Source organism: Folsomia candida, unplaced genomic scaffold (genome assembly GCF_002217175.1).
Source record: "Folsomia candida strain VU population unplaced genomic scaffold, ASM221717v1 Fcan01_Sc001, whole genome shotgun sequence".
NCBI classification, from domain to species: Eukaryota; Metazoa; Arthropoda; class Collembola; order Entomobryomorpha; family Isotomidae; genus Folsomia; species Folsomia candida.
Window position 1 is genome coordinate 11,619,916 of NW_019091193.1, and position 23,487 is coordinate 11,643,402.

Below are 23,487 nucleotides of genomic sequence, written 5' to 3' on the forward strand. Positions count from 1 at the left end.
TCTGAAGGTGAGATGGCTTTCATACATGTGCGGAAGTGGTGGTGATGGTGAATCCGAATAGAGAAAGGATGGGAAGGGAAAGAGAAAGTGGTCTCCTTGACTGAAAAACGCACTGAAACTGAAGCCAGGGCTGGGTTTGGTTGGATGAGCATTTGATTTGGAATTGTAGGGCGAAGTAGGGCTCGCAACTAATGTGTACGGCAACTTCTGTACTCTACGGTATGTACTCGTGGTGATAATATTCGGTTTCTCTCCGCGTGTAGATCAGGACCCGAGTCGCCAGTTCCCGTCTCAGTTTTCACCCAGCTTTCTCCTTGACACTATAACTCAGTGTGCAGCCCTCGCGAAGCTCTGACAGTCGCCTAGCTTTCAACTAAAACACTGGTTAAAAATCCTACAATTCACCGTTGAAAAATCTTACTGTTAAATCTTTATTGATTTGCTAATATCTTCTCAGGAGTTCGATACCGTATAAATATTTAAGTATCAATACGCCATTGAGGGCATTCTTTAAAAAGGGCAATTTATTAGTCTCAAGTTTGTTGGGAGAAAGGCGGTGCGTCTCTTCGTTCGGCTGGTAGAGTGAGCATAAATTTTAACAAGAGGCAATTTATTGGGTGTAATAATTGTGTTTCACATCACTTCACACATTTCAAGGAGCTCAGGTAAGAGCAATTTCTTTGCACATGAACATATTTTCTTAATAGTTGTGCATGTGACGACTTATTAGCTTTAAGTATTAAAAGGAGGATTGTATTGTACTCTCAACCGATAGTAGTGCAACTTTCTGTGTGCTGTGTTCTGTATTATTAGTTTCAATGTGATTATTGCCCATGGGGCATGCTGGTGCTGATCTAGGCCATGCAAGACCAATAGAACTTCTTGCAATCATGAAATGTTTGTCACATGTTTATGTATCACATTTATGTACATGAAACTGAAATGTGACCTTTATGTATGTACATCATGTCCATTGCAATAATATCCACACCTTCCTTGAACTGTATTTAACTACCTGTGAGTTTACCTATTTACATACTTACCTATATGCATACTTATAATTTTGGTTTATTCTACCCCGTAGCTGTGCCCATAGTCTAATGTCAATATTTCGCTTACATTTAATTTCCCACGATTAATATTCATTCAGTTCAGCTCCTCATGAGCATTCGATATAAAACCTTTTATCAAACTTTATGAATTGTGGATTTATCTGAAATAAATATAATGCACACAAATGATTATGCAAGTCAAGTATTTCACTGGGAGCTCATATCTCAAAGCATTTTCTTGATCTGTCTTTTGTGAACAAGCACAAAATGTCATAAATAAAACATTGGAGGAGAGAAGATTCTCAGAAGAAGAAAAAACAAAGAAAACACTTTTATTTTCATGTCATAACATAACGACTTTTAAGGAGTTGTTGTGCAAATGAATTTTTGTACATGCAAACATATACACGGTTGACTAAAGTCTTTTCCAAGTTGGAGAGGAATTTTGTTAGTTTATTTGGTTTACTGACTCTGTCCCCAGAAGAATAAGTTTTGGCCCACCTTGTTGAAGATAAAGTCAGGGTCCGACCAACCGGACTGGGTTTCAAGTCATTTGGTCTGCTTGCGTGCGTGCCAGGAAAAGGAAAGTTTAGCAAGTTTAACGAAGCATTTGAGTTGGGCCGGTAAAAAAATTATGTATTTACATTTCTACAGAGAACTTATATTTGCATGCATATTCTCTATAAAATTGCGCAACGATATGAACACAGTTTTATTTATGGGTCACATACTTGGTACAATTGTCCCTTCCTTTCCCCTCTGCGCAAAAAAAAGACGATTGTTTCCGCTGCTGGTGGTAGTGCAAACTTTCCTTATGTACCTTCTCGTTTTGGAATTGCAGTCCAAAATTATTTCTGTCCCTGTGAGGAGCTTATTCCCCCCAACATACGTACTTCCTCCAGCCAATTTTTATATCGCATTTTGCCGTTTCCAGTAAAACCATGCTGAACCAAGTTAGCAGCAGAGCAGAGCAGCTGAGTACTGAGGCTAAAAAGCTCTTCAGTAGAGCTTCAGCTCTAAAGCAGTTTTTTCCGGTGAGAATCTTTTCCTGAACGGCAAAGTGGATTATAAACTGCGCATTTATTGCTAGCTAATATCAACATTTATTTTCAATCCTGAAAAAAAATACCACTTTAATAACTTCTACTTATGCAACACCAATAGAGCGCTATGTAATAGCATAATATTTATAAATACGTACTTATTCTGTCGGCATTGTTGTTCTCACACCATTCAGTAGCTCATTTACTTATTTTCATCTTTTTCAACTTTCCCGACACATTTACAGTAATAATAATAGTAATGCAACAAGATTAAAAACAAAATGTTTGACTATATTATGGTTTCAAGATGGCAAGTTGTCAAATTTCTTTAACTGGCCGATTAATGTGAATATCTATATAATGTCGTTTCGTACTAGTGTCGTTGGCTTGTAAGCATTTCTGTAACGGACAACATTTTTATTTGGAACACATTCAGCTTTAGGGTTAAGCTTGTTTGATTCTGTTGAGCAACACAGCTTTCTTTAATATTTTTGGAGAAATTGATGCCCGACAATTTGAATAAATCACCCATTTATTTCTCGTAAAGGCAATGGCATCAGCGACTTTGAACAGTAGCCCGTCGGACGGACAATTGAAAGTGAACGTGGAGAAATGTCAAAAGTAAGACAAACTGATTTTGTAGGAGATTACATAACACGAGATGCTAACATTGACAAGGAATACATTTTTCTGCTTTATTCATTTAAAAATAATTAAAACAAACTAAAACAATTCCAGTTTCATGAGACAATTCCGAGATCCCACCAGTCGAGAAGTGAAAAAGCTAACTGCGAATCAGTTTATGGAAGTATGGAATCACTATGATCAGGATGGTAAGTAATTTTTATGTCTTCATTAGTTTCTTAGATAGAACACACAGAAATGAGAACAACGACATTAATTTTACAATCAAGTATCGGTAGAAATATGTGTACGAATAATACATTCAACTGGAATGATCAGGTTACTGCATGCATCCAGTAGACAATGAAATCGTCCTACAAATTAATAAAAAAAATCGTCATAATAATAATTATATAAACTCACTAATTGACTGGTAAGCCAGTATTTTTTATAAAATCCGTGCAAACAATGTTTATGTCAAATCTGACTGTTCGCCCACTACTTTTTCCCAGTAATTTCTAAGTAGAGCAAAATCTAAAATATTAACTACTTCTATTTTCAAAGTATGTCCTTCGTACTGAGTAATTGTGTAAGCCCTGTATTTGTTCTTGTCCCTGAGAAATGTCTGTGAGCAAAAACGTGTCTGGGATTCATCAATTCCTTTCCTGCCTTCCAATTCAATTAGTGAAGACAGTCAGACAAATTGTCATCGAATGAAAGAGGTAGGAGCTCGGTGATTAATTTCTTTGTAACAAATGAATGCAGGGAACGGGTACATCGAAGGAACAGAGTTGGATGGATTTCTTCGAGAATTCGTCGCCAGCGTCAATGCGTCCGACACTGCTCCGGAGGTGAGAATCGTTTTTCCCTGCTTTCACCACTAGTTTTTCACCTCTCCTCATTATGTAACGGGTGTGGTTGCGTACGTCATTTTTTTGTACATGGGGCGTTAATAAAAAATTATTTGCAGGCGGTGTCTGATGCCATGTTGGTGGAGCTAAAACAGTGCTTTATGGAGGGTACTATTATATATTGCATACCAACGTGTGCTTGTCAATCTAATCCAAGTTTGTTCAAGATTTAAAATCCCTTGTTGTATTTTAAACTTCTTTAGCATACGACGACAACCGAGACGGAAAGATCGACATCCGTGAAGTAAGTAGATTTAAATTGTATCATTTGTTTGCAATCCACGTATAAAATGCCAAATTTCATGCTCACGATCTGAATACATATCTACATATGTATGTATATACAGTGTATTTGCAGTGTGTATGGTATACAAGTTCATACTCTTAAATTAGCCTTGGGGGAAGAAAGCACGCGAGTTTTTACCTGCCCACGCTCTTGTAGTTAGATTAGTACCTGACAATGCCAAGCCCACCACATTTTAAATGTCCAAGTAAATACTCGCAACAAAATGCGTCCTTCGTTTTCACTTTCTGATAGATTGTGCATATCCAACTATTACATGTAGCTCCCATGCATACATATATGTGCATACATATTGCTTGCTGGTGTACGGTAAAGCCCTCACTTAATACCCTGGGGAACATAAATAGCGACGACACTGGGCCCTGACAAGTACGTGAGCTGCGTTGAAGAGCAACATATATGTATTTACATCGTAGGTTCATTTTGTTTGTGTGAGAGAAAATGTGTCCAATCCGTCTAATGGGGAGCCATAAGTACATGTGAGAAGAGTCGCAAATGGAAAGAACACTGTGTTCACTTTTACACGAGACAGTAAAGTGACTGAACAGCAATTTAGTAAAACCACTTCAAACCTACTGCTACACGGACTGACTCTTGTTCACTCCTTTCTCCTCAGCCTTCACTTCCCTTCCTGTTGGCGACAAACGGATTGAAAACTTGGTCTTCTGACTAAAATATTCCAACCACCCATTAGCTAGCTGGCTTCTTAGCTGCCCCTTAAACCCACTTGAAGCTGTTCGTACGTTTTGATCATTCACAATGGTGGTGGAAGCCCATTCTTCAAATAATAACGACAGCGTGCCACTGTTCTCATATTGTTTGAACAAACTAAACAATCATGGGCGAGAAGGAGTAATGGATTGAACATACTTAAATGGCCAATTCGGTCTGCAGGTTGCTAGCTTGTCCAACTTTCCCCAAGCAATATAGTTCACAAGTGAAAGGCTAATGACGGACGGATAGCGAAATTGGTGGAGTGCACACATCGAGTTTGAGTATGTATTGATCTTCGTCCAATTAATTCGTGAACCGAGCACGCGGTCAATGTTGCTTTCCTTGTTGTTTTTTCCACTCATAAAACATGACGAACAAGGATTTATATCGAATTCGACATGAATCGCACAAACCAATGAACTGTATAAATAAGCTGCATCTGCAATTTTCTCAAATGTGAATTTGACATTCAGGATCTAAAATTTTACTATTAAATTACAGCTTGCGCAACTTCTTCCGATGGAGGAGAATTTCCTTCTCTTATTCCGCTTTGACAACCCTCTTGAATCTAGCGTTGAATTTATGAAGGTGAGATAATGAAATTCCTGTTGCATTTTCAATTTGTGAATCACCATCACACTTACACGTGGAACATTTAAGACATTCCTAGAATTACAATCCACATTTCAAAATAAGGACAAAAAGTTTTGTCTGCAGCAAAGACAAATATCGGCATTTTCTCACATTCCTACGTGCCCCATAAAAAATTAAGAAATTTGAGATACCAAGGAAGTCGTACGGAGAAGGAGAAGAAAAACTACAAAAGTATTCACAACAAACTCGGTCGGTTGCATGCAACGAAAAGGAGAGAAAGAAGAAATTATATTGATAGCTCTGCCTGGAGAATTTGTGTTATTTTTACTGATCCTCGTTTCTTACGACTTTGCTTAAGAGCGTTCCAACTTTTGAAATAATTTAAAAATTCTCCATATCCGAGTATTTGAGACAATTTTGAAACTATTTACAATAGTTTATACATATATTTTATGTACGAATATAGATATGGCGTGAGTACGACACAGATGGGAGCGGCTACATAGAAGCTGATGAGCTAAAGGTAAACTAATGTTTGACTATCATCTGAGAATTGAGATGCATAATTAACCCGAAATCTATTGAATACAATTTTACTGTTCATTTACATGCTTGGGTTAAGCCTTGCCTTGATCATTTTATGAAAATTTCTTAACTTAATTTTATTATTTTTATCTTTCAAAGAATTTTCTGAGAGATCTTTTGCGCGAAGCAAAGAGAACCGATGTTACCGAAGATAAGCTGATTGAATACACTGACAGCATGGTATGTGACAAACACGTTCTCCGTCGAAAAATCTAACCTGTATTTTGTACTGCATATGGTGCTAATCCGTATTTTTTGTGTTAATCATAGCTGCAAGTGTTTGACGCCAACAAGGTAAGTGCATAATTAATTAATTATTTCACTGGATTCCTGATTAAACATAGGGCCCAACCAGTACTTTAAACTTACTTGATGCAAGTGTCTAATTACAAAAATTGTATAATATTGCAGGATGGAAAGTTGCAGCTTTCAGAAATGGCCAAGTAAGTTTACCTTTCGGAGTAAGATATCTCGCTTGATCTTATTATATACGAAGAATAGTAGGGCTGAGAACTACGTACTGTTTAGCTAGTACTTAGATTGGGACAGTAAATACAAATATTTTCCGACTCGAAAGAAGGTCCAAGAGCATAATCCAGACGTGTTTTAGCTTCCTGTTGTGTGATAAATTCCATTGATTCCGACAAATCAAAGAAATCCCATTATTTTCACTTTGGGATCAAATCGATTTCGAAATCGATCGCAGGATTAGAGTAATGCATGTCAAGAATGGAAGGACTGGAATCATAAGAATGGTAAAAACAAGATGGTTGGTAGATTGAGAATCGTGTGAGAAACATCAAGTGCGGACTCTGCATTATTGAAAGAAAAGGGTGAAAGGTGATTTATGCAAGGTGCTCTCTCCACACAATCAGTATGGTTCCAAACCTCTCCATCACAATACGTCCGACTGGCAAATGACAAAAGGGAAGCCCATTTCATCTAGATTAGACTTTATCGCCAGACTTTTCTTCTCCATCCTAAAGAACTCTCATGCACAGATCCTGCTGACATACGTTTTAGTCAATAAGTATTTTGCTTAGCCCATCAACGGATCGTTAATATTTTACTTAAAAGTCCCAAGATACACAAGTTCGGTTGCGCCGATGTCTATCTTCCCCAATTTTATTTGAAAAATAATTTTAATATTCCAACTTTTCAATTGAGCTCATCCATCTGGATATGACTTTTAAAATAATTGTTTATTTTACGATTTCCACATTTTCATATTTCCATACATCAGATAGAATTGTCAAAAAAGCTGTTTATTTCCGGCTGCATGAGCTAGTTCTAGAAATTCTATTGTTTGACCATACGCACAAACCTACTCAGCTCTACACACTGCATGCATTCTAAAAGAGCTCATGATTATCTAGAATAAAGGTCGGCGTCATTTATCACAAGAGAAGTTCTCTTTCATTAATTCATCAGAATCATGGTGCACACTGGTACGTCAAAAATGAGGACAAAAGAAGCCATCTCTCAAATATTGGTTGACCATGAGCTCGCTTTTCATATTCAGGAGTGGCAGAAATAATGAGCGATGGGCGAGAGAAAGTAATGAGTGAAAGTCCAACCACAATTTTGAGCTGAGCAGTACGAGCTGTGGTAACATGACATGTATGCAAATAATGGGAGAGCAAGAGTGGGAACATTTTGTGAAAGTGGAATCCTGATGTGACTCCAGTCCAGGGGGGAAAGCTTGAGTAATGACTTTTATTTTTGTTTGGATGTAGGTTGCTTCCTGTGAAGGAGAATTTCCTCTGTCGACAAGTATTCAAGGTAAGCGAGGTATACACAGTTCTCTTATTTTCTACCCCTTTCTCTCCGTTGTGGTCCATTCCTCCTGTGGTCCAGTCTCTTGTTCTTGCCGTTCAGTCCAGTTGTTACTTCATCATGATCCTCGTTCGTTCGTTTGCTTTCGTTTCCTGTTGTGGCGTATCTTGTGTACAGCGTGTTATTCTCTATTGTCCTATCGTCTACTCTGGGATGAGCTTTGTGTCCCCTGCAACCAAGTAATATGTACTACACATAGCTAGTTACCCAGTATTTTGGAAACTTCCGTTCCATTTACACATCTGCATATATCCATACGTATGTCCATGCATTGATCCAGCATGGTGCATAAAAAATGATTTTAGGTCATTTGCATTGGTGGATTCTACGTCAGCCACATCAATTACAGTTTATTTTACAAGAGAGAATCACCATCAGCATGATTAAATCATCAATACTCAAAGAAAGGTTTGTGTGTACATGTCCTTGGCCCACAAATATTAACATACTTGACTTTCTAAGCACGTTCCTTCACTCTCCATTGTACTTGAGACTCAATCGATATAGGACTTCACTTTTATGTACGGACAGTAAAATTTAAAAAAAACAGAATCGGATAGAAATTGTAAATCTCTTGTAAGTCCTACTTATGGAGAAGATATGTAGAAACTCAATAACAACCTATGTACATAGGTCTCATAACCAACGTAAGTATACAGGTAGATAAGGCCAGCAGGTTATATTCGGAACTCCTGGCGACATGGATGCTATTTTGTTGTCAATCAAAATTAATACACATACAATAAAAATGGAGCCAAAGTAGTTGACAATAGTATTCAAACATTTAATATTCAAGCTGTTCTGCCAAATACCAGTATGACACATGTACATATCTATATTTTTCGTCCAGATAATAACCTAACTTAATGGTAAATTAGGAATGTCGCAGTATGAAAAAATTGTACTTTCGACGAAACTATTGACTGGGAACTGGTTAAGGGTGATGGATTTGATTTGAATTTCAGCCCGCTCGCAATGTTAATCAAATGGGCACGTGTTTTTGGCGGGCAGAAATTCCATCACTCTTAACCAGTTCCCAGTCAATATGTATATAGAACTGTCAATTTTATAATAAGTACTATCATAAGTAACTAAATTATCAAATGAAATGACCGCTATGTAAAAATTATTCATGAAATCCCCTCGATGTTTATTTTGCAATGTGTCTTGAATTTCTCTTTTTACGAAATACGTATCTAAAGCTTGAGTTTTGTTTTATGTCTCTTCTGCTTGATGTTAAACAGGCCGGATTTTCCGTAAGTGAACCTCCTTGTGTCGACACATAGGTCGTAACTAGAATCCTTGATTTGCATGAGTATAAAAGTATGAGGTAGTTCTGGCAGTATGTAGAATGATGCATGGTGAACCCCTTCAATTGCAATCACCATTTCACGCAACCTTCAGTTCATGATGCTTTCCACGGAATGTGAAATGAACTCCACAATGGGCGGTGTCAATGTTAAAACTGTGCCACATTCCGCCACATACTCACCCATGTACATGCATACGTTTTCCTGTGTGTAAGTTGAGCCTGAGTGAAGATAACATCTCATCGACTTGAAATAATCGTTTGCCTTCAGAAAATTTCACTACTTTAAGTTCATTGAATGCGGGTCGTATCAAACAACGGGACTCTGAATGTGAATCGATCTATGCTTTGTCGACTCGATAATGAAAGTGGAGAAAGGGCGGTGATGAAGGAAAATCATGCAGCCACTATTACTACATATTGTATTTGCTTACTAGCTGTGTCCACCCGACAGTTACGGCAGCTTTATACGTATTTTATTATTATATGGCTCTGCTATGCTTTTATAATAACTGGACCCTGGTGTACAATGTACTTAGCTTGGTGTTCAATGTCGTGCTGCTTTGAAACACAAATTATATAATTTTCCACCCATGCAAAAGCTGTTAATGCGAAGCTAGCGTAATGGTGGATGGAGACCATGAGTTGCGTTTGACTGGAATAATTCCACACGATAAATACATGGACGACATGCAATCGATCTTTGTATTTACCCGAATTACCATTCATTTCATCAACGACGAAAATAGGAGCCAGACCATGATTTTATTGTTTGATAGCTTTATTTCATTCTAATTACAGTCACCAAACAACGGCCTTTGATTTCGAACAAAGGGAGCATAATTTCCATTTTGTGACTGGTTCTATTATCCACAGAATCAACCTTGAATCTGCTCAAGGAATAACATTGACATTCTGAACTTATCCATTAACGGATTCCAAATTCTGGGCCAGGTTCCTTGAATAAATTTCTAATTACGTAACCAAGCATAATCCAGCATGTGATTTGTGGTATTCAACTATTGAAATGGTTTCAAACCAAGTAGTTTTTGAAATATTTTCATGTAATTCTTCTATCAATGGCGGATCGTTTCATGCGTTGTCAGTTGTGATATTTCTGAGACGCTGCTACACATAATTTGAAAAATAACGATACATTCTTAGATGAAATTTAAAATGCTATAAAATATTTCAACTATATTTAAGTATGTATATCAACGCCAACTTGTTATATACATACATATGTTCAACACAATCAGTAATGAATAACACAACATTTTTAGGCAAGATTGGTCAGAGAAATATCTAGTACATAATCACAAATTTTTGGCAAACGAAACTTATTGTTTAGATCTACATATGTACATATGTACGTACATCTATGCATATTTAGGCCATTGCGAAATACATCACATATGCATAGGCTCAATGTTTTTAGAAATAACTTTCAAAACTACACCTCGGGAATGCAAGATGGGTCATGCTAGATCCACTGCTAATGAACTATGAGAATTATGAGAAAGGTCACATAGTTACTTTGAGAAATACTGGCTTGTCTCATTACTGACTCTCTGCATTGACTTTGAATTATGCAGCAGTGAAGGGTGAGAAACATTGATTGTCAAAGCTTCACGTTCATAGTACAATAAAACATTTATACGCATCGTCGGCTTCATATATTTGAAATTGAATAACGCTTTGCTAATAAAAGCTGGTACATAGAAATTGAAGATATCTTAACAGTTTAAAAACTAATAGCTCGTAACTCATAGCAAGGTCGTCTCTGGAATGATCGCTTCTTGTTTGCACAGAATGTTTGGAGGCAAACAATTTAACAGCATTTGTACAATTGGAAACTTACATATTAAGCTTTTCTTATGTGTGCAAATAGGAATTTCACACGGAAGCAAGAAATGATTTTCTGGCTAAACAAATGTTTGGTTTTTAGGGGGCAACAAAATTAACCAAGGATGACATTGAGCGAGTATTCTCTCTCTATGATCGGGTAAAGACTAATCTTCATGTCAACTAACTACTATTACTAATTATTTACTATTATTTGTGCTTGTGCAGGATAACAGCGGCACTATCGAGAACGAGGAACTTAGAGGGTGAGTGCAACTTATATCTAGTCATCTCTATGCGTTAGTTGCAATGATTGTAGCCAGCCAATATTCGGCAGATAGATATATTTCAATCTCAACTCTTAAGGGTAGCTTCCTTTATTGTGGTTGAAGGCTTAAAACTATTGATGACATAATTGCATCCGTACATTACATAATCCAAAAAACGTTATTTTGCTTTAAAAGGTTTCTGAAGGATCTCCTGGAACTTGCAAAGAAGGCAAGCCCTTAAAACTTTACTATTTTATTTCGATAAAAAAAACTTGGTGTAAATATTGTTGGTATAAATATTTCACCCCACGCTAAAAGATTAATTTTAGAAATAATGCCGGGGATGTGTGAATATATTTATTTTAGGATTACGACGTCCAAGATCTGGCCGATTTTGAAGAAACAATTCTCAGTGGGTGTGACCTCAATAGAGATGGAAAGATAAATAAGAAAGAATTGACCATGATTCTTCTCGCTATATCCAAGCACTCTCAAGATGAGTAGTTCTCATTCATTCCTTCATCCTGCTCTTGCTGCTGGTTCTCCAATATTGTAGCTAATAAGCATTCACCTTTAACTATTATGATGCAAAAAGTGTATATGTATGTACATTTATTCACACGTTAAACGTATTGCCGTCACAGAATTTTCTCCAAGTTGCATGTGCTCGTCGTGTTCCATATTGTTATATTCCATGATATACACTGTTAGCTTCGTTGCTAATTTTACAATTTAAAAAAATAAGCTGTAATTGAAGTTGAGTACGTGGCATCATTCCATATCACTATGTCAAAGCACGCTTTATCATGCACATGCCAGTGATTGTGAATACGGATTTAGCCAGCGCCTACATATTTTACTCTTTAGTGTAATTTAGTTATTTTTAAAATAAGAGCCCAACAAACAACATTATCATATCCACTCGCAGGTACATATTCCAGTTAAAACTATTTCTGTAGGAGATTCGACTCATCATAGTGAATAGGCTTCATTTCTCTAAAACGAAATTGGCATTACCTCAATGCATTCCCTTTACCTATAAAATATTAGCTATTGCAATGCATCACAGCAGGTTACTTACACAGTAGACTACATATTTACATATGTACATATGTATATGCTAACCAAACACCATTCAAAAATAAAAACAGTATCTTTCAGCGTTATTAAATCAAATTGGAGACAATTAATAATGAAATAAATATATGTACGTACATGCAAGAGTTGCTTATCAAAAATCGTAGTTTGTTAGAGACATTCAGCAGCATTAAACAGTGTTAACCTTAAGATTAATTGCACTCTGTCACGGTAGAAAACTTGCTACAGTCCATCAATACGATTCTCCATGGCTCTAGTGAGGTACAAGTTGATGATACTTACATCCATAGTACACAACAGTGCGTGTGCAAAACTTGGCAATAGTTAATAGACATGCTGTGCGAATATGTATATGACAATGTTATGATAGAAAGTAAACTATTTGAAACTCATTTAAATTTTATTGGACAAATAAGCAATACAATTTGTTAACAAAAACTTGACACTTATTGGGTTGTTGTGCTACTCTTTATCCGTGCCAATGGATTTGACGTTCAAGAACGAGCAAAATTCTAAATTATTTGTCAACGTCAATCAGCGGAGACTAAATAATACATATTAAAAATTGTACGTCGCTTGCTAATTCCAAAAATTCGGTAATTTGTGGCATCAAAAAAGACGTTTATATAATTAGAGTTGTGAAACCCTTCGGATTGTTATATTATGTGCTGGTCATTCATTTAAGTTAAGTGATACATACTCATTCAGCGTTACAGCTTGCACTGCAAATTTTTGCAAGTGCTGGGCATCATGCAACACTTTCGACTTTTTGTGATTGCGCAAATTGTGATGACAGACAAATCTGTTTAATTATAAATATTAATATTTTATGCTAAGTTTTAAAATTCAGAGTTTATTCAAAATTATTTTATAGAGACAAGTGAATTTATGGAAATAAAATGATTGTCGCTGAATTTTGACATGTTCCAAAGTCAATATCATTCATTTTTTGTGTTTTTCATACTTCATGCATAAATTACACAATTAGTTATTTCTTTCCAATACATTATTAGTGTAACTAGTTATATTCAGTTGCACGCATACTTACCTAATCTCAACTCAGCTGAATAATCGTGTTTAACCCATTCATTAATCAGTACAAATTGCATACAAATACAAATTCATACGAGATTCAAACTCATCATATTCTAATCGTCCATTTTCACAGTTTCTGGATCCCATGCGGGTAATTTGGAAACTCGGTTTCCTAAAGTGAGATAACATCGTCTCATATGTTCTTGACACATGTGAAATTCTCGGAAAGGTGGCATTAGAAATTTTTCCTTAAAAACATAAATACGAAAAGTAAAGTTAGAAAGAAAAGTTTGATCCGAGAGCTTGATAATTTGTTTTATAAATTTTGTACCAAAGTGAATAAGTTTTCTTGTATCATTCCCAGCCCAGTTTCAAAATTTCCACTATTGATGAATTGGACTGCCTGAGAATACTTGGCATCCGTTTCATGAATAGCTTTCATAGCCTTGAGAACATTGACAGATTTTCCGCATTTTCCGCAGTTGAAAAGTATCCCCATATTCTCGTCGGATTTGCATATGAAGGTGCGACAAAACTCACAGCGGAATTTCATCATGTCGTTTGTCATTTCTGAAAAAGCCGGCCAATTCTGCAAGCAGGCGATGCATTCACATTTAAACCAGTAAACATCATTAAGTCGCATCTGTCGCTCTTCTAAAGGAACGTTGGAATAGTTTGGCCCATAGTTTTCGGTTACGACCTGTAACCGGATATACATATAAATACATATATTATTTATATTTATATACCTAAATATATTACCTCTCCTGGAACAATTGTTCGTATTGCACGTACAACAACTGTGTCATTCACGAAATATCTACAAAAAAAATAAAATACATTAAGTTAAGTATCTTGGCTCAATTGAAGTGCTACCAACTCATTTTCCACATTCGACAAAGTTTTGTGCATTAAAATCACATGTCGAAATTTGTATGACTTTATAATACGCCTACGTTATAAAATGTTTTTTTAAACATGTTCTGCAGAACAGTGAGCAGTTGCCCTTTATAACATTTCTAATTCTTTGATGCTTTCTCCTTCAGTTTCTGGAATGAAAGCAAACCCTTGTCAGAGGCGTGTGTGCATTGTTCGTCAGAATGAAACTAAATGGAGCCCTTTGCCAAGAAGGGAGTACGTAAAAGTATGCTCGTACATATATCTGCAATATACAATCACCTAAACTTTTACGTAACACTTTACGAGGCTGACATATCATTTGTGAGTGGATGTGCATGTTCTGCTAGGAAAGTGTTTTCTTGAGTAGGTCATGTGTGTATAGTCCGAGAGTTGGAAAAATGGAGCAACTTTTCTAGGAAACCATCTAATCTTCAGCTGAGTCCTATTTTTTCATGATTTCATATTCATACGAGATAAAAGTTGTGTGTCATTGTTGGACTAGATTCGGTGTAGAAATTGCAGAAATAAAACTCAACGCGTACTAGATGCAGTGTCTCTTTTCTCTCTACGTAACTATTTTGCTCAATGTCTCGTGTTTCACTACACACAATAACGTAGGATATTAAGGTGGTGGCCATGTTCATACTGTTAGCGTCCTTTTGTAATGTCTGTTTTGAGCTCCGATGCAAATGGGAGACAATTTCGGAAGTAAACTTACCGGACAATGGCAGGGTTGCACGAGTGATTAAATACTGGCGAAACAAAGATTGCTTGTTAAGTAAATAGTACAAGTCTTAAGTATTAAATAACTATTTAATTAAGAATTTAATTACGTGCGAGAGTTGGATACAGAGCCCCTGAAACCAACGCAAGCATGCACAAATGAAACAATGAACCAAGAGCTGTTCTCGCCTTCAACAACGTACCCCCAAGGCCCACGGAGTTATCTTTGTCGCTTTCTTCGTCCCACGCAGCAGTTTCGTGAGTATTGAACTGGAGAGACTTTAGGCATCTGAGGAGCAAAACTGCAAATTTTATTTCCACTTCGCGTGGAATATCTTCTAGACAAGCAGGCTCATTTTGGGAAATTGATGTTGGTGTAAGTTCATCTGGACTCTTTTTACCATTTTCCCTCAAACTCTCCTCACATCGTTGGTCCCTTGAGGGAAGAGATGTTCCTCCGATGCCGTTCTCCTGCTTCGTGTCACTTTTCCCTAAAACACACGAGGCTCAAGTTAAAAGTGTGGTTCAAATTCAGGATGGACGTGTCATGAAATGCAGATGAATGTTACTTTTAAGTTATTAAATTATATATTTCACGATATAGCAGATATGCATACTTACATACAAATGCATATGTACATAGGTCGGTTGCACGGTACGCACAAGTGGACGTATATACGTATGTATGTATGCATAACATGAATAATGTCGTTCTCTTGTTTCTCAGGATAAAACACAACATACTTACTTTCTACGTTTATCTACGTATGTATCTGTAAATATGTATACACCCAGTTGGTTTTCATACTCGATATATACATACGAATATACAGTGAATGATATGGATTAGTCTAAGAAATGGCTTATTGTCTTAATTTACAGTACTTGCTGCATTCAAAATTGCGACAGTTGTTTTGAAATAAAACTCGGGACTATTGCACAAAAAATTCGAATGTTACCCGAGGCACAGGATTTGAACTGGTCAAAGTAGGACGTTGTTTTGAGCACTTCAAGGAGATAGAGGGCCATCACAATCTGATGAAAATATTCTTCAGGCTCTCTACGTTGACTGTGGGTCACGAGATGAAAAAGTGCGACATGGTCGGTGCGGTATTCTTCATTAAATCCTAAAGTCTCCAGAGTTCTAGTTTTATCTAGGCAATTATTACTTTGGTCCATGGGGACTTTATTCTCAAGACTCTGGGACATTTCTTCCAGTTCCGTCTTCTCGGCCAGACCGTACCACTCCAACACAGTTTTGGGATTGTTCTGAAATTCATTTTTTCGACAATTATATTTACTGTGGAAGAAAAACCATTTGTCAAACACTTTTAAGTACATTACATGCATCCTGTAAAAATTAAATTACTGATAAAATTACTGATAAAAATAAAACATCAAGTAGTTGCTATTTTTTAACTTTATTAATCAGCTGCATATAAAGGACCAAACTCCGTGTTATTTAAATTTGAATGGCCAACGCACAAATAATTTGCGTCGTTTCATAGCGTGGAGGGAAGGAGAAGCAGAACAGGATTTAATCCGGTCTGCAATAAACTCTATAGGATTCGGGGAAAGCTAGTCAGCTAGAAAATGTCCGCAGTGTGCTTACGCCTGGGAACAAGTCAAGCATTAGCAACTTTTACTTTGCCCGAGAATATCGCATGTCAATGTTCGATGGCTAGCGTTTTAGCGTTTGGGATATGAATTTCAAGGGTGGTGGTGGAAGAGCAAGTCAAGGTTTCACGTGTGTAAGGGTTCGCGCAGTAATAAATCAAACGTAGAAACACCCACGTAATGACGAATTTCTAACGAGTAGAGTTCCCATTGCGTTTCTTTATACTTTTTTTTACCTTATTTTCTGCGGATGCATTCGTAAAGGTGTAATGATGTATTACCTTTGTGAGTATTCGGACGGCCATGTAACAGATGACAGAAATTCCCGAGTTTTTCAGAATACCCAGGATGGAGCATTCGTATTGATGATGTTGCTGGGCCTTCTTTTGGCATTCACTTGAGCAGAAAGATGCAAAAATGCATGTCTCGCAAACAATGGGAGCTAGCAATCTGAAACAAAAATCTCTCTGTAACGGGCTTGATGTACATATGTATGTACTTAAAATACGCTCCATAGGTCCCAACATGGGGCTCCATGGTGTGAGGCTACATGCTCTGAGAAGTATTTGGGATATTAGCCTTATTATTTTAGCATGAATGATAAAGTTTTCTCTTTTTTGGGTGTGATCCACCTAAATTTAGGTCAATGGAGAAGGGCTCGAAAATTCTACGACGACGACGCGGTAACCAACTGAACGTGCATCCGTCCGTTATTTACGAGCACTTCGCGTGACGAAAGTGACGCAAAGAACAGGACATGAAAGTTGAGAGAGCAAGGCGTACTTTGTAATTGGAAATTTTAGCCTCAGCCACGTAACCTCGGGTTTAAGACGTATTATAATGAGTTGTTCGGGATCCCCTGTAATTTTCACTCACGGGGCATTGCATTCGAAGCATTGTTTGTGGTACTGATCTGGGTTTAGTACAGAAACGAATGCTGGTTCCACCAAAATCACATCCCCCGGTCGAAATGCCTCATTGGCGACAACAAAGCGACCTGTAGACGTTATTTATTGGAATTAATTGAACAGTGGTATTATAATTATTATAACAACGAGAATGACACCAACAATAAATATTCCATTAATAAATGTCCCATGTAATACATACATACCTTGTTTCTCTCGATATTGCAGAGTGAGTCGGGAGGAAGCTGTTCTCAAATATTTACTCCGTCCCCCCGCAATGTCCGGCAGAGTAGGCAAAGAAATAGGTTGTTGGGCACCTGCACTTCCTCCTCCTAAAGATTTATTCAATCAGATTTTCTCTCTTGCTCAACATTGTGTAAGACGACAATTCAATTAAAGTTGGAATGTAGTAGGATTAGTTTTCGTCTTATTCTACGAAACTCTCTCTCTCTCTCTCTGCATCAGCTCTCTGCTCACAGAATATTCACTTGCCTTGATTTTGATGGAAGCCGTGAGGAATGGCTGCGGGATTTTTTCTTAGCTCTTCTAAAACTTTTTTAGTCTTTTTCATTTTCAACTCGTCCAACCCGGATGACTCCAAAGCCTTGATGGCTGCTTGAAAGTGTCTTGAAGCTTCGACCCCATGTGCAAGACGGCCGAGCCTCTCAAATAGTTTATAGTGTAATTCAGTTGGATAATTTAGATGAAATGCTAACTCTGCGTCCCTCTTTGATAACCAATATTCTTGTAGATGGAACAGGGCAGCAGAACGGTTCGCATACACGACAGCTACATCTGTTTAATATGATAATATCAGCTAATTAATTGACCCATTCCCAATGGAATTAGAATTCAATGCACGGCCATACATACATACATACATATGCATATAGATATGCGTATATGCATACGTGAATATAAGACTGAAGTGATGGTAGGCATCAAGTGTGGTAAGTGAAAAGTGGGGGTGACAACGATGAAGGGGGCTCTCTGAGAATGAAATGGGGGTCATAAATAATGAGGACTGTGTATATTTACCCTTCGTTCCATGCGGCATCAAAGCTAGACATTGCGTATAAAGATGAAGTGCTCCCGAGTTATCTCCCGAGCCAAAAGCTTTGTTCGCAGCGTTCTTGAGTATCATCGCCTTGGTTTTATCTTTGTGAGACGGGTGGAGTTTGAGATACTTCTGGACACATGATTTGATTTCCTTCCTATCCAAAAAAAGTTCGATGCGACTTGGATCCAACTTTGATGCTTCATACTTTCGCCACTCATCCCCAGTCACCACTCCCCTGATGTGTTGACATAACTTTTTCACAACGTACTCTACCCCGTCCTGCCGCTGCTGGGAATCCTTTCCTCTTCCAATCATGCCAACAGTCAACGCAAGATTTACCGACCCACGTTGTTCCATTATATTTTTTATGTCCTTATCAAAACTCAAAGACAATCTCTTCTTGTCTTTTTTCAAAAACTAGATTGAACCTTTTTACGAATCCAATCTCGAAATTTCTGCAAATCAAATTTCCCTTATTTATTCCCAACAAATGCTAGACTTCAAACTTTGGGTTAATGGGAACACATTGTTCAATTCAGATCCAGCGTGGCAAAAATAACCGAATCTCCCTCTTTGAAACTCAAACTACGATTTCGGGTCTTTTTCGGGTCTATTTATAGCCAGGTCGACTGAATTTTCTGAATAACGTAGGTATTGCATGGGCTTTGAAATATATGAAAGCTCATGTAGTACAAATACAAGCTGTACATATTACCAAAAGCATTTAAGCCATTGTACATCTTCCTTCCTTTCTGCAGAGTCACACCGATATTGTGCATGAAAACATAATAATCACAAAAATGACAATGATAGTAATAATGATTTAGAGCTGTCTCACTCGTTTGGCAATTTATATTTGGTGATGATAATTTATTGATAAAGCTATAAATATACAGTTTTATGGTAAAGGTGATCTCGTTCTTGTGAATGGATTGCATGCAGAATTGGTTAGTCGTTTATACAGAGAAATATATTATTCCGTAGAATAAGTTGGTCCTTATCCCCACGTTCTTGCAATTAGGTCTCGGACACCGCACTTGAAAATGGAACAACTTTGTCCTGTCGCACCAGCAGCCTTGTCGGGTTCCGGGAAATAGTTTAGTTTCCGCAGCAGTCTGAAGAACAGAATCCAGTGATAATTCGATTGAAAATCTCATCAATGTGCCACCTGAACCGTTCCTTGATGGCGTACATACCTGAGGAGCTTAGTTTTATGTCCCATCATATCAAATATCTCACAGCCAATGCGTTCAACACAGTCCTCACTGCCCAGAACTTCCACTATTCGTGCGGCCAGACCATATTTTGCATTGTTGTCAACCCTACGACCACTCGCTATCATAGGAGATGCTCCTCCAAACACGGAGATTATGAATAGAGCAATGGAGAGCAACGCAACAACTGGGAATATAAACGGGAAGACTACGAGGCCGAGAAGACTGCCCCCAGTTTTAAGCCCTGCTGCTGTGAGAATTCCTCCAACATCTGAAATACACATGTGCACCAAACAAAATGGTAAATGTGATATTCATGCATCCAAAATTATGCCAAAATCTTTCATAATTTTTATAGTATTTTACCAAATCGGGAATTCCCTTGGCCAGTTGAAGCACTCATCTTGGGTTCAAGATGTTTAGATGGCTTTTGCCACATACCTTCAGAGTTTACTCGGTCTTCGTCTTCGTAAATCGATGCCATTGATAAACCTATTAATGCTATGACAAAGTAGACGCTGATAAAAAATTTAAAATCGCGTATTGGTAAAACAACTCTCATTTCGTATTTGTCGAACTGGGCAATTTGTAAACTGACCACTGATTACGATTTGTCATTTGTAACTTTTAATAAGAAGTACACTTAATACGCACTGCTAAAAATTGCTGAAAAATAGGACTTTCAAAATTGTAAAATAAAACTATGAAATACAATCAATAAGTGCAAGCGTTGAAAGCCAGATCAAAACTAAAAACGAAGTTTGTTTGGGCCCACATTTTATTACAAAGAATTTCAGAGAGCAAAGCGCTGGGAAACCTTTGAAGGCAAAGTAGAGTAAGCAAAATTAACAGAAAGAGCCAAATTAAGGTAAACCCTTTTTATGTGCGTCTTTTGCATAAAAACTCTTAAATGCATTAACATCTGCCGGTTTTTACCCTTAAACCCAATCACAAAAATAGAAGCAAAATCAACAAAGCGTTCCTCATTTGGTCATCATTGAACCTGCAGAATGAATAGGTTTGAAATTTCTGATGCTGCTGCTTTGGTAATGAATGGCAGAGCCCAGCCCTCCTGCACACATAAGAGTCAAAGGAACGTAACACACAGTTTCCTCGTTTCGTCGTCGTCGTAATTGTAAATCCCAGCAGAAACCCTTGAAATTGAGTTAAACACGTTTCAGCACTAACATCCATTTCAGCCTTCAGGATGAGTTTTTCAAAGTCTGAATGCAAATCAAGTTCATCATCAAGAGGCGTGTACCTAACGAGCTAAATTATAGTTGGCGTCAGGACACGATGAAGTGTGTATTATTGGCGAGAACACTTTGATATTCGAGTGTTATCATTCATGAATACTGATAAGTTGTCGGCCAGTTATTTAGTTTCTGTATAGCGGACCGTTCTAGATATTCACCGAAAGTCGTTTTTGCACAGAATGCCAAAGTTGTCATCAAGTAGGTGAGACGCATCGCTGTTGGTAATCTGTGGAACGTGCGTGAGCTCATACTGTGAATTCAGGTAGCAGAAAACCGTGTGTACATTTATACACTATTTACATGCATATGTATGCATTCCTACAAACGCCACAACGTAAGAATGACAACGCAGTTTTAGAGAGTGAAGTTATTCAATCTGTTGCCTGCCGTCTGTTTCTTAGAATTAAATTGTGAGTCAAATTAATGCTAAAATCGTCCCCTTTTATTACGATCATAAATATATCACTTTATTATTGCACCTACAGCATAAAGAGTTTACATAGTCATATATAATGAAAACAGTAAAATCTACAAATTACTTTTTAATGAAAAGTTTGCAATACATACGTCTACAATTCCTCCGTCATTAGCTTTAACTTAATAAATAAATAGAATGAATAAGTCACACACATATGTTTAAAAAATGCCATTTATTTGGAATGATCTGCATTATGAATAAATACGGTGGCAGGTCCTCCTAAGTACAAATGACATTTTACCAGAAAACAACATGACCAACATTTTGTAACAAATAAATTGTGAAAGCAGGACATCGGCCTTATGACCTCATCCTGTTATTGAAAAGCTTGCACCGCTCGGGACACTAGGGCCAAAGAACTGCATGTAAATTCCTTGCAGTCGGCTGGATCCTTTATGGAGCGTGAGATTCTTCCTATTACATTCTCACTTGATGGCATCTCCTGAATTGCACTGAATGGAGAGAAATCAAAATCACTCAATTTAATCCGAATTCTCAATAATTCGCTTCGTCTGGAACTGTGTGTGCCAGAGCAGCATGCACAAGTTTATGGATGTGTGAATCAAGGAGCTTTTCTAGTAAATTGTACGAACCTCGTGATGAGATTTTCCATCCCAAGTCTCTTCGCCCTTCTGAACACCTCACAAGAAATTCTCTCGATACATTGATCACTATTAAGTACGTCACTTGCAAGTTTGGCAGTACTTGACGAGAACGACTTGGCCCATCCATTCGAATGGAATGGGACCCGTTTGCGACCAAAGGTCGAGGAACCAACCACGGCCGAGGATCCCACCACCGCAAAAAACAAGAGAAGAACGATTCCAACGAAAAATATCATGGGAAGCACGATTGGTGAAAGAACAATCTTTGTTAATCCGAGTGCCTTTTTCATAGCTACTCCGGTAGCATAACCTGTTTCATAGTCTGGGGAGACAAATTGAATTTAATCATTATCATACACTTTTCCTTAATTGATTGCTTATCGACGCAACGCGACAAGAGCTCATATTTAATTTATTATTTAATTTATTAAGTAAAATGGGCTCACCAAAACGAGGATTTCCATTGTTTGACATTCCCCCGCTATTATTCTGACTATTCCATAAGCTATTCTGCCTGTCACTCACTCTGCGACGTTGTGGGTTCCGACATTCCACTGCCACCAAACAACTGCCAATTGTCACCAACACAAGGATCACGTTGCAAAAATTTCTTGATGGAACCATTTCAAATCGTTATTTTATTTATCTTAATCCGTTGGTCAAATTAATAAACGCACGACTCACTGCTCCATAAAGTTAAAATTTTCTTTCAAAATGTACTCGTATTAACAGAATGTCATGGATTGTCGTGTACTTGGGGTCGGTGAAGGAACGCTTGTTGTAACTGATCAGTCCGAGGCCACAATGACTCTTATTTATAAAAGATGAAAACTAGGAGACGGGGTCAGAAAGAGTCCGGAAGATAAAGATGGAGAGTAGTAACTCCCACAGGGGATATGCGTTTACGTAGAAACGTTTGTACGACTCCCAAGTACAATAGGATCCAAAGTCAAGTGGCGTGCATCATGTGCATATCATATCATATGCGAGTTGCTTTGTTTTCTCTCATTTCGTTGAATGCCAACAACCAAATCTAATCCACACAACAATTTTTCCTATTCATTTGCTCTATCACACGTAGGAAATCTCGGTGCTTGGTAGGAGAGAGGAAGAAATAAAAAAGTTTCGCTAAGTCGGCTTCGCCCGAATTATGTATCGTATATTGTAATCAAGGGATCAGCAGCAAGACATTAGCATATATGCCAGTAAACTAACGCCACACAGTTTGTAATGTTTACGACTTGGCTCAGTTCTTGGGACTTTGTGGTTTAAAGCTTATGGTTTAAACCTTCATTATGACCATGAACCAGAGTCTTGCACAGTCTTGCACTCATCCGTGCTTAGGAAGATCTATGAAGTGCGATGACATTAACGAATTAGTTCCTAAAATGAAGAAATCTCATAGGAAATGCAAACTACTCGGCTCATTGCTCATTTTGGCTATGATTCATTGTCATTGTTAATTCGTAATAATTATCTGCTGGCTCTGCGATTTCTGCCCGTGCAA

The 23,487-nt window shown here is 37.6% G+C and overlaps 4 protein-coding genes across 8 annotated transcripts; 1 reads left to right on the top strand and 3 right to left on the bottom strand.

Annotated features, from left to right (window-relative positions):
• Window positions 1-267: 267 nt before the first annotated feature.
• Window positions 268-12,781, top strand: LOC110861420 (calbindin-32). 5 transcript variants are annotated; one of them, XM_022110530.2, is made up of 18 exons: window positions 271-665; window positions 1,987-2,086; window positions 2,643-2,716; window positions 2,834-2,928; window positions 3,485-3,570; window positions 3,690-3,738; window positions 3,834-3,874; window positions 5,150-5,236; window positions 5,709-5,765; window positions 5,927-6,007; window positions 6,098-6,121; window positions 6,239-6,270; window positions 7,564-7,609; window positions 8,908-8,919; window positions 10,921-10,977; window positions 11,046-11,083; window positions 11,282-11,315; window positions 11,453-12,781. In XM_022110530.2, exons 2-18 carry the CDS (start codon window positions 1,994-1,996, stop codon window positions 11,588-11,590), a joined length of 1,044 nt encoding a protein of 347 aa, XP_021966222.1. In that variant the 5' UTR covers window positions 271-665; window positions 1,987-1,993; the 3' UTR covers window positions 11,591-12,781. The 5 variants fall into 5 exon arrangements, with proteins under 5 accessions (XP_021966229.1, XP_021966222.1, XP_021966237.1 ...); XM_035850253.1 differs by lacking the exon at window positions 1,987-2,086 and adding an exon at window positions 1,534-1,675 and having other exon boundaries at window positions 273-665; XM_022110537.2 differs by lacking the exon at window positions 8,908-8,919 and having other exon boundaries at window positions 268-665; window positions 7,564-7,618.
• Window positions 12,782-12,858: 77 nt separating this feature from the next.
• On the bottom strand, window positions 12,859-19,139 carry LOC110842325 (SET and MYND domain-containing protein 4). Its single transcript, XM_022088043.2, has 12 exons — window positions 18,406-19,139; window positions 17,860-18,162; window positions 17,574-17,699; window positions 17,336-17,456; window positions 16,741-16,909; window positions 15,802-16,111; window positions 15,046-15,333; window positions 14,953-14,976; window positions 14,838-14,871; window positions 13,982-14,039; window positions 13,551-13,919; window positions 12,859-13,467 (listed from the first exon to the last, which is right to left on the bottom strand). The coding sequence occupies exons 1-12, from the start codon at window positions 18,782-18,784 to the stop codon at window positions 13,333-13,335; spliced, it is 2,316 nt and encodes a 771-aa protein (XP_021943735.1). The 5' UTR covers window positions 18,785-19,139; the 3' UTR covers window positions 12,859-13,332.
• A 104-nt stretch (window positions 19,140-19,243) lies between these two features.
• On the bottom strand, window positions 19,244-20,398 carry LOC110842251. Its single transcript, XM_022087964.2, has 3 exons — window positions 20,008-20,398; window positions 19,624-19,912; window positions 19,244-19,542 (listed from the first exon to the last, which is right to left on the bottom strand). Exons 1-3 carry the CDS (start codon window positions 20,201-20,203, stop codon window positions 19,425-19,427), a joined length of 603 nt encoding a protein of 200 aa, XP_021943656.2. The 5' UTR covers window positions 20,204-20,398; the 3' UTR covers window positions 19,244-19,424.
• A 944-nt stretch (window positions 20,399-21,342) lies between these two features.
• LOC110863383 lies at window positions 21,343-22,919 on the bottom strand. The gene is made up of 3 exons (XM_022112679.2): window positions 22,427-22,919; window positions 21,969-22,302; window positions 21,343-21,827 (listed from the first exon to the last, which is right to left on the bottom strand). Exons 1-3 carry the CDS (start codon window positions 22,602-22,604, stop codon window positions 21,692-21,694), a joined length of 648 nt encoding a protein of 215 aa, XP_021968371.1. The 5' UTR covers window positions 22,605-22,919; the 3' UTR covers window positions 21,343-21,691.
• Window positions 22,920-23,487: the final 568 nt, after the last annotated feature.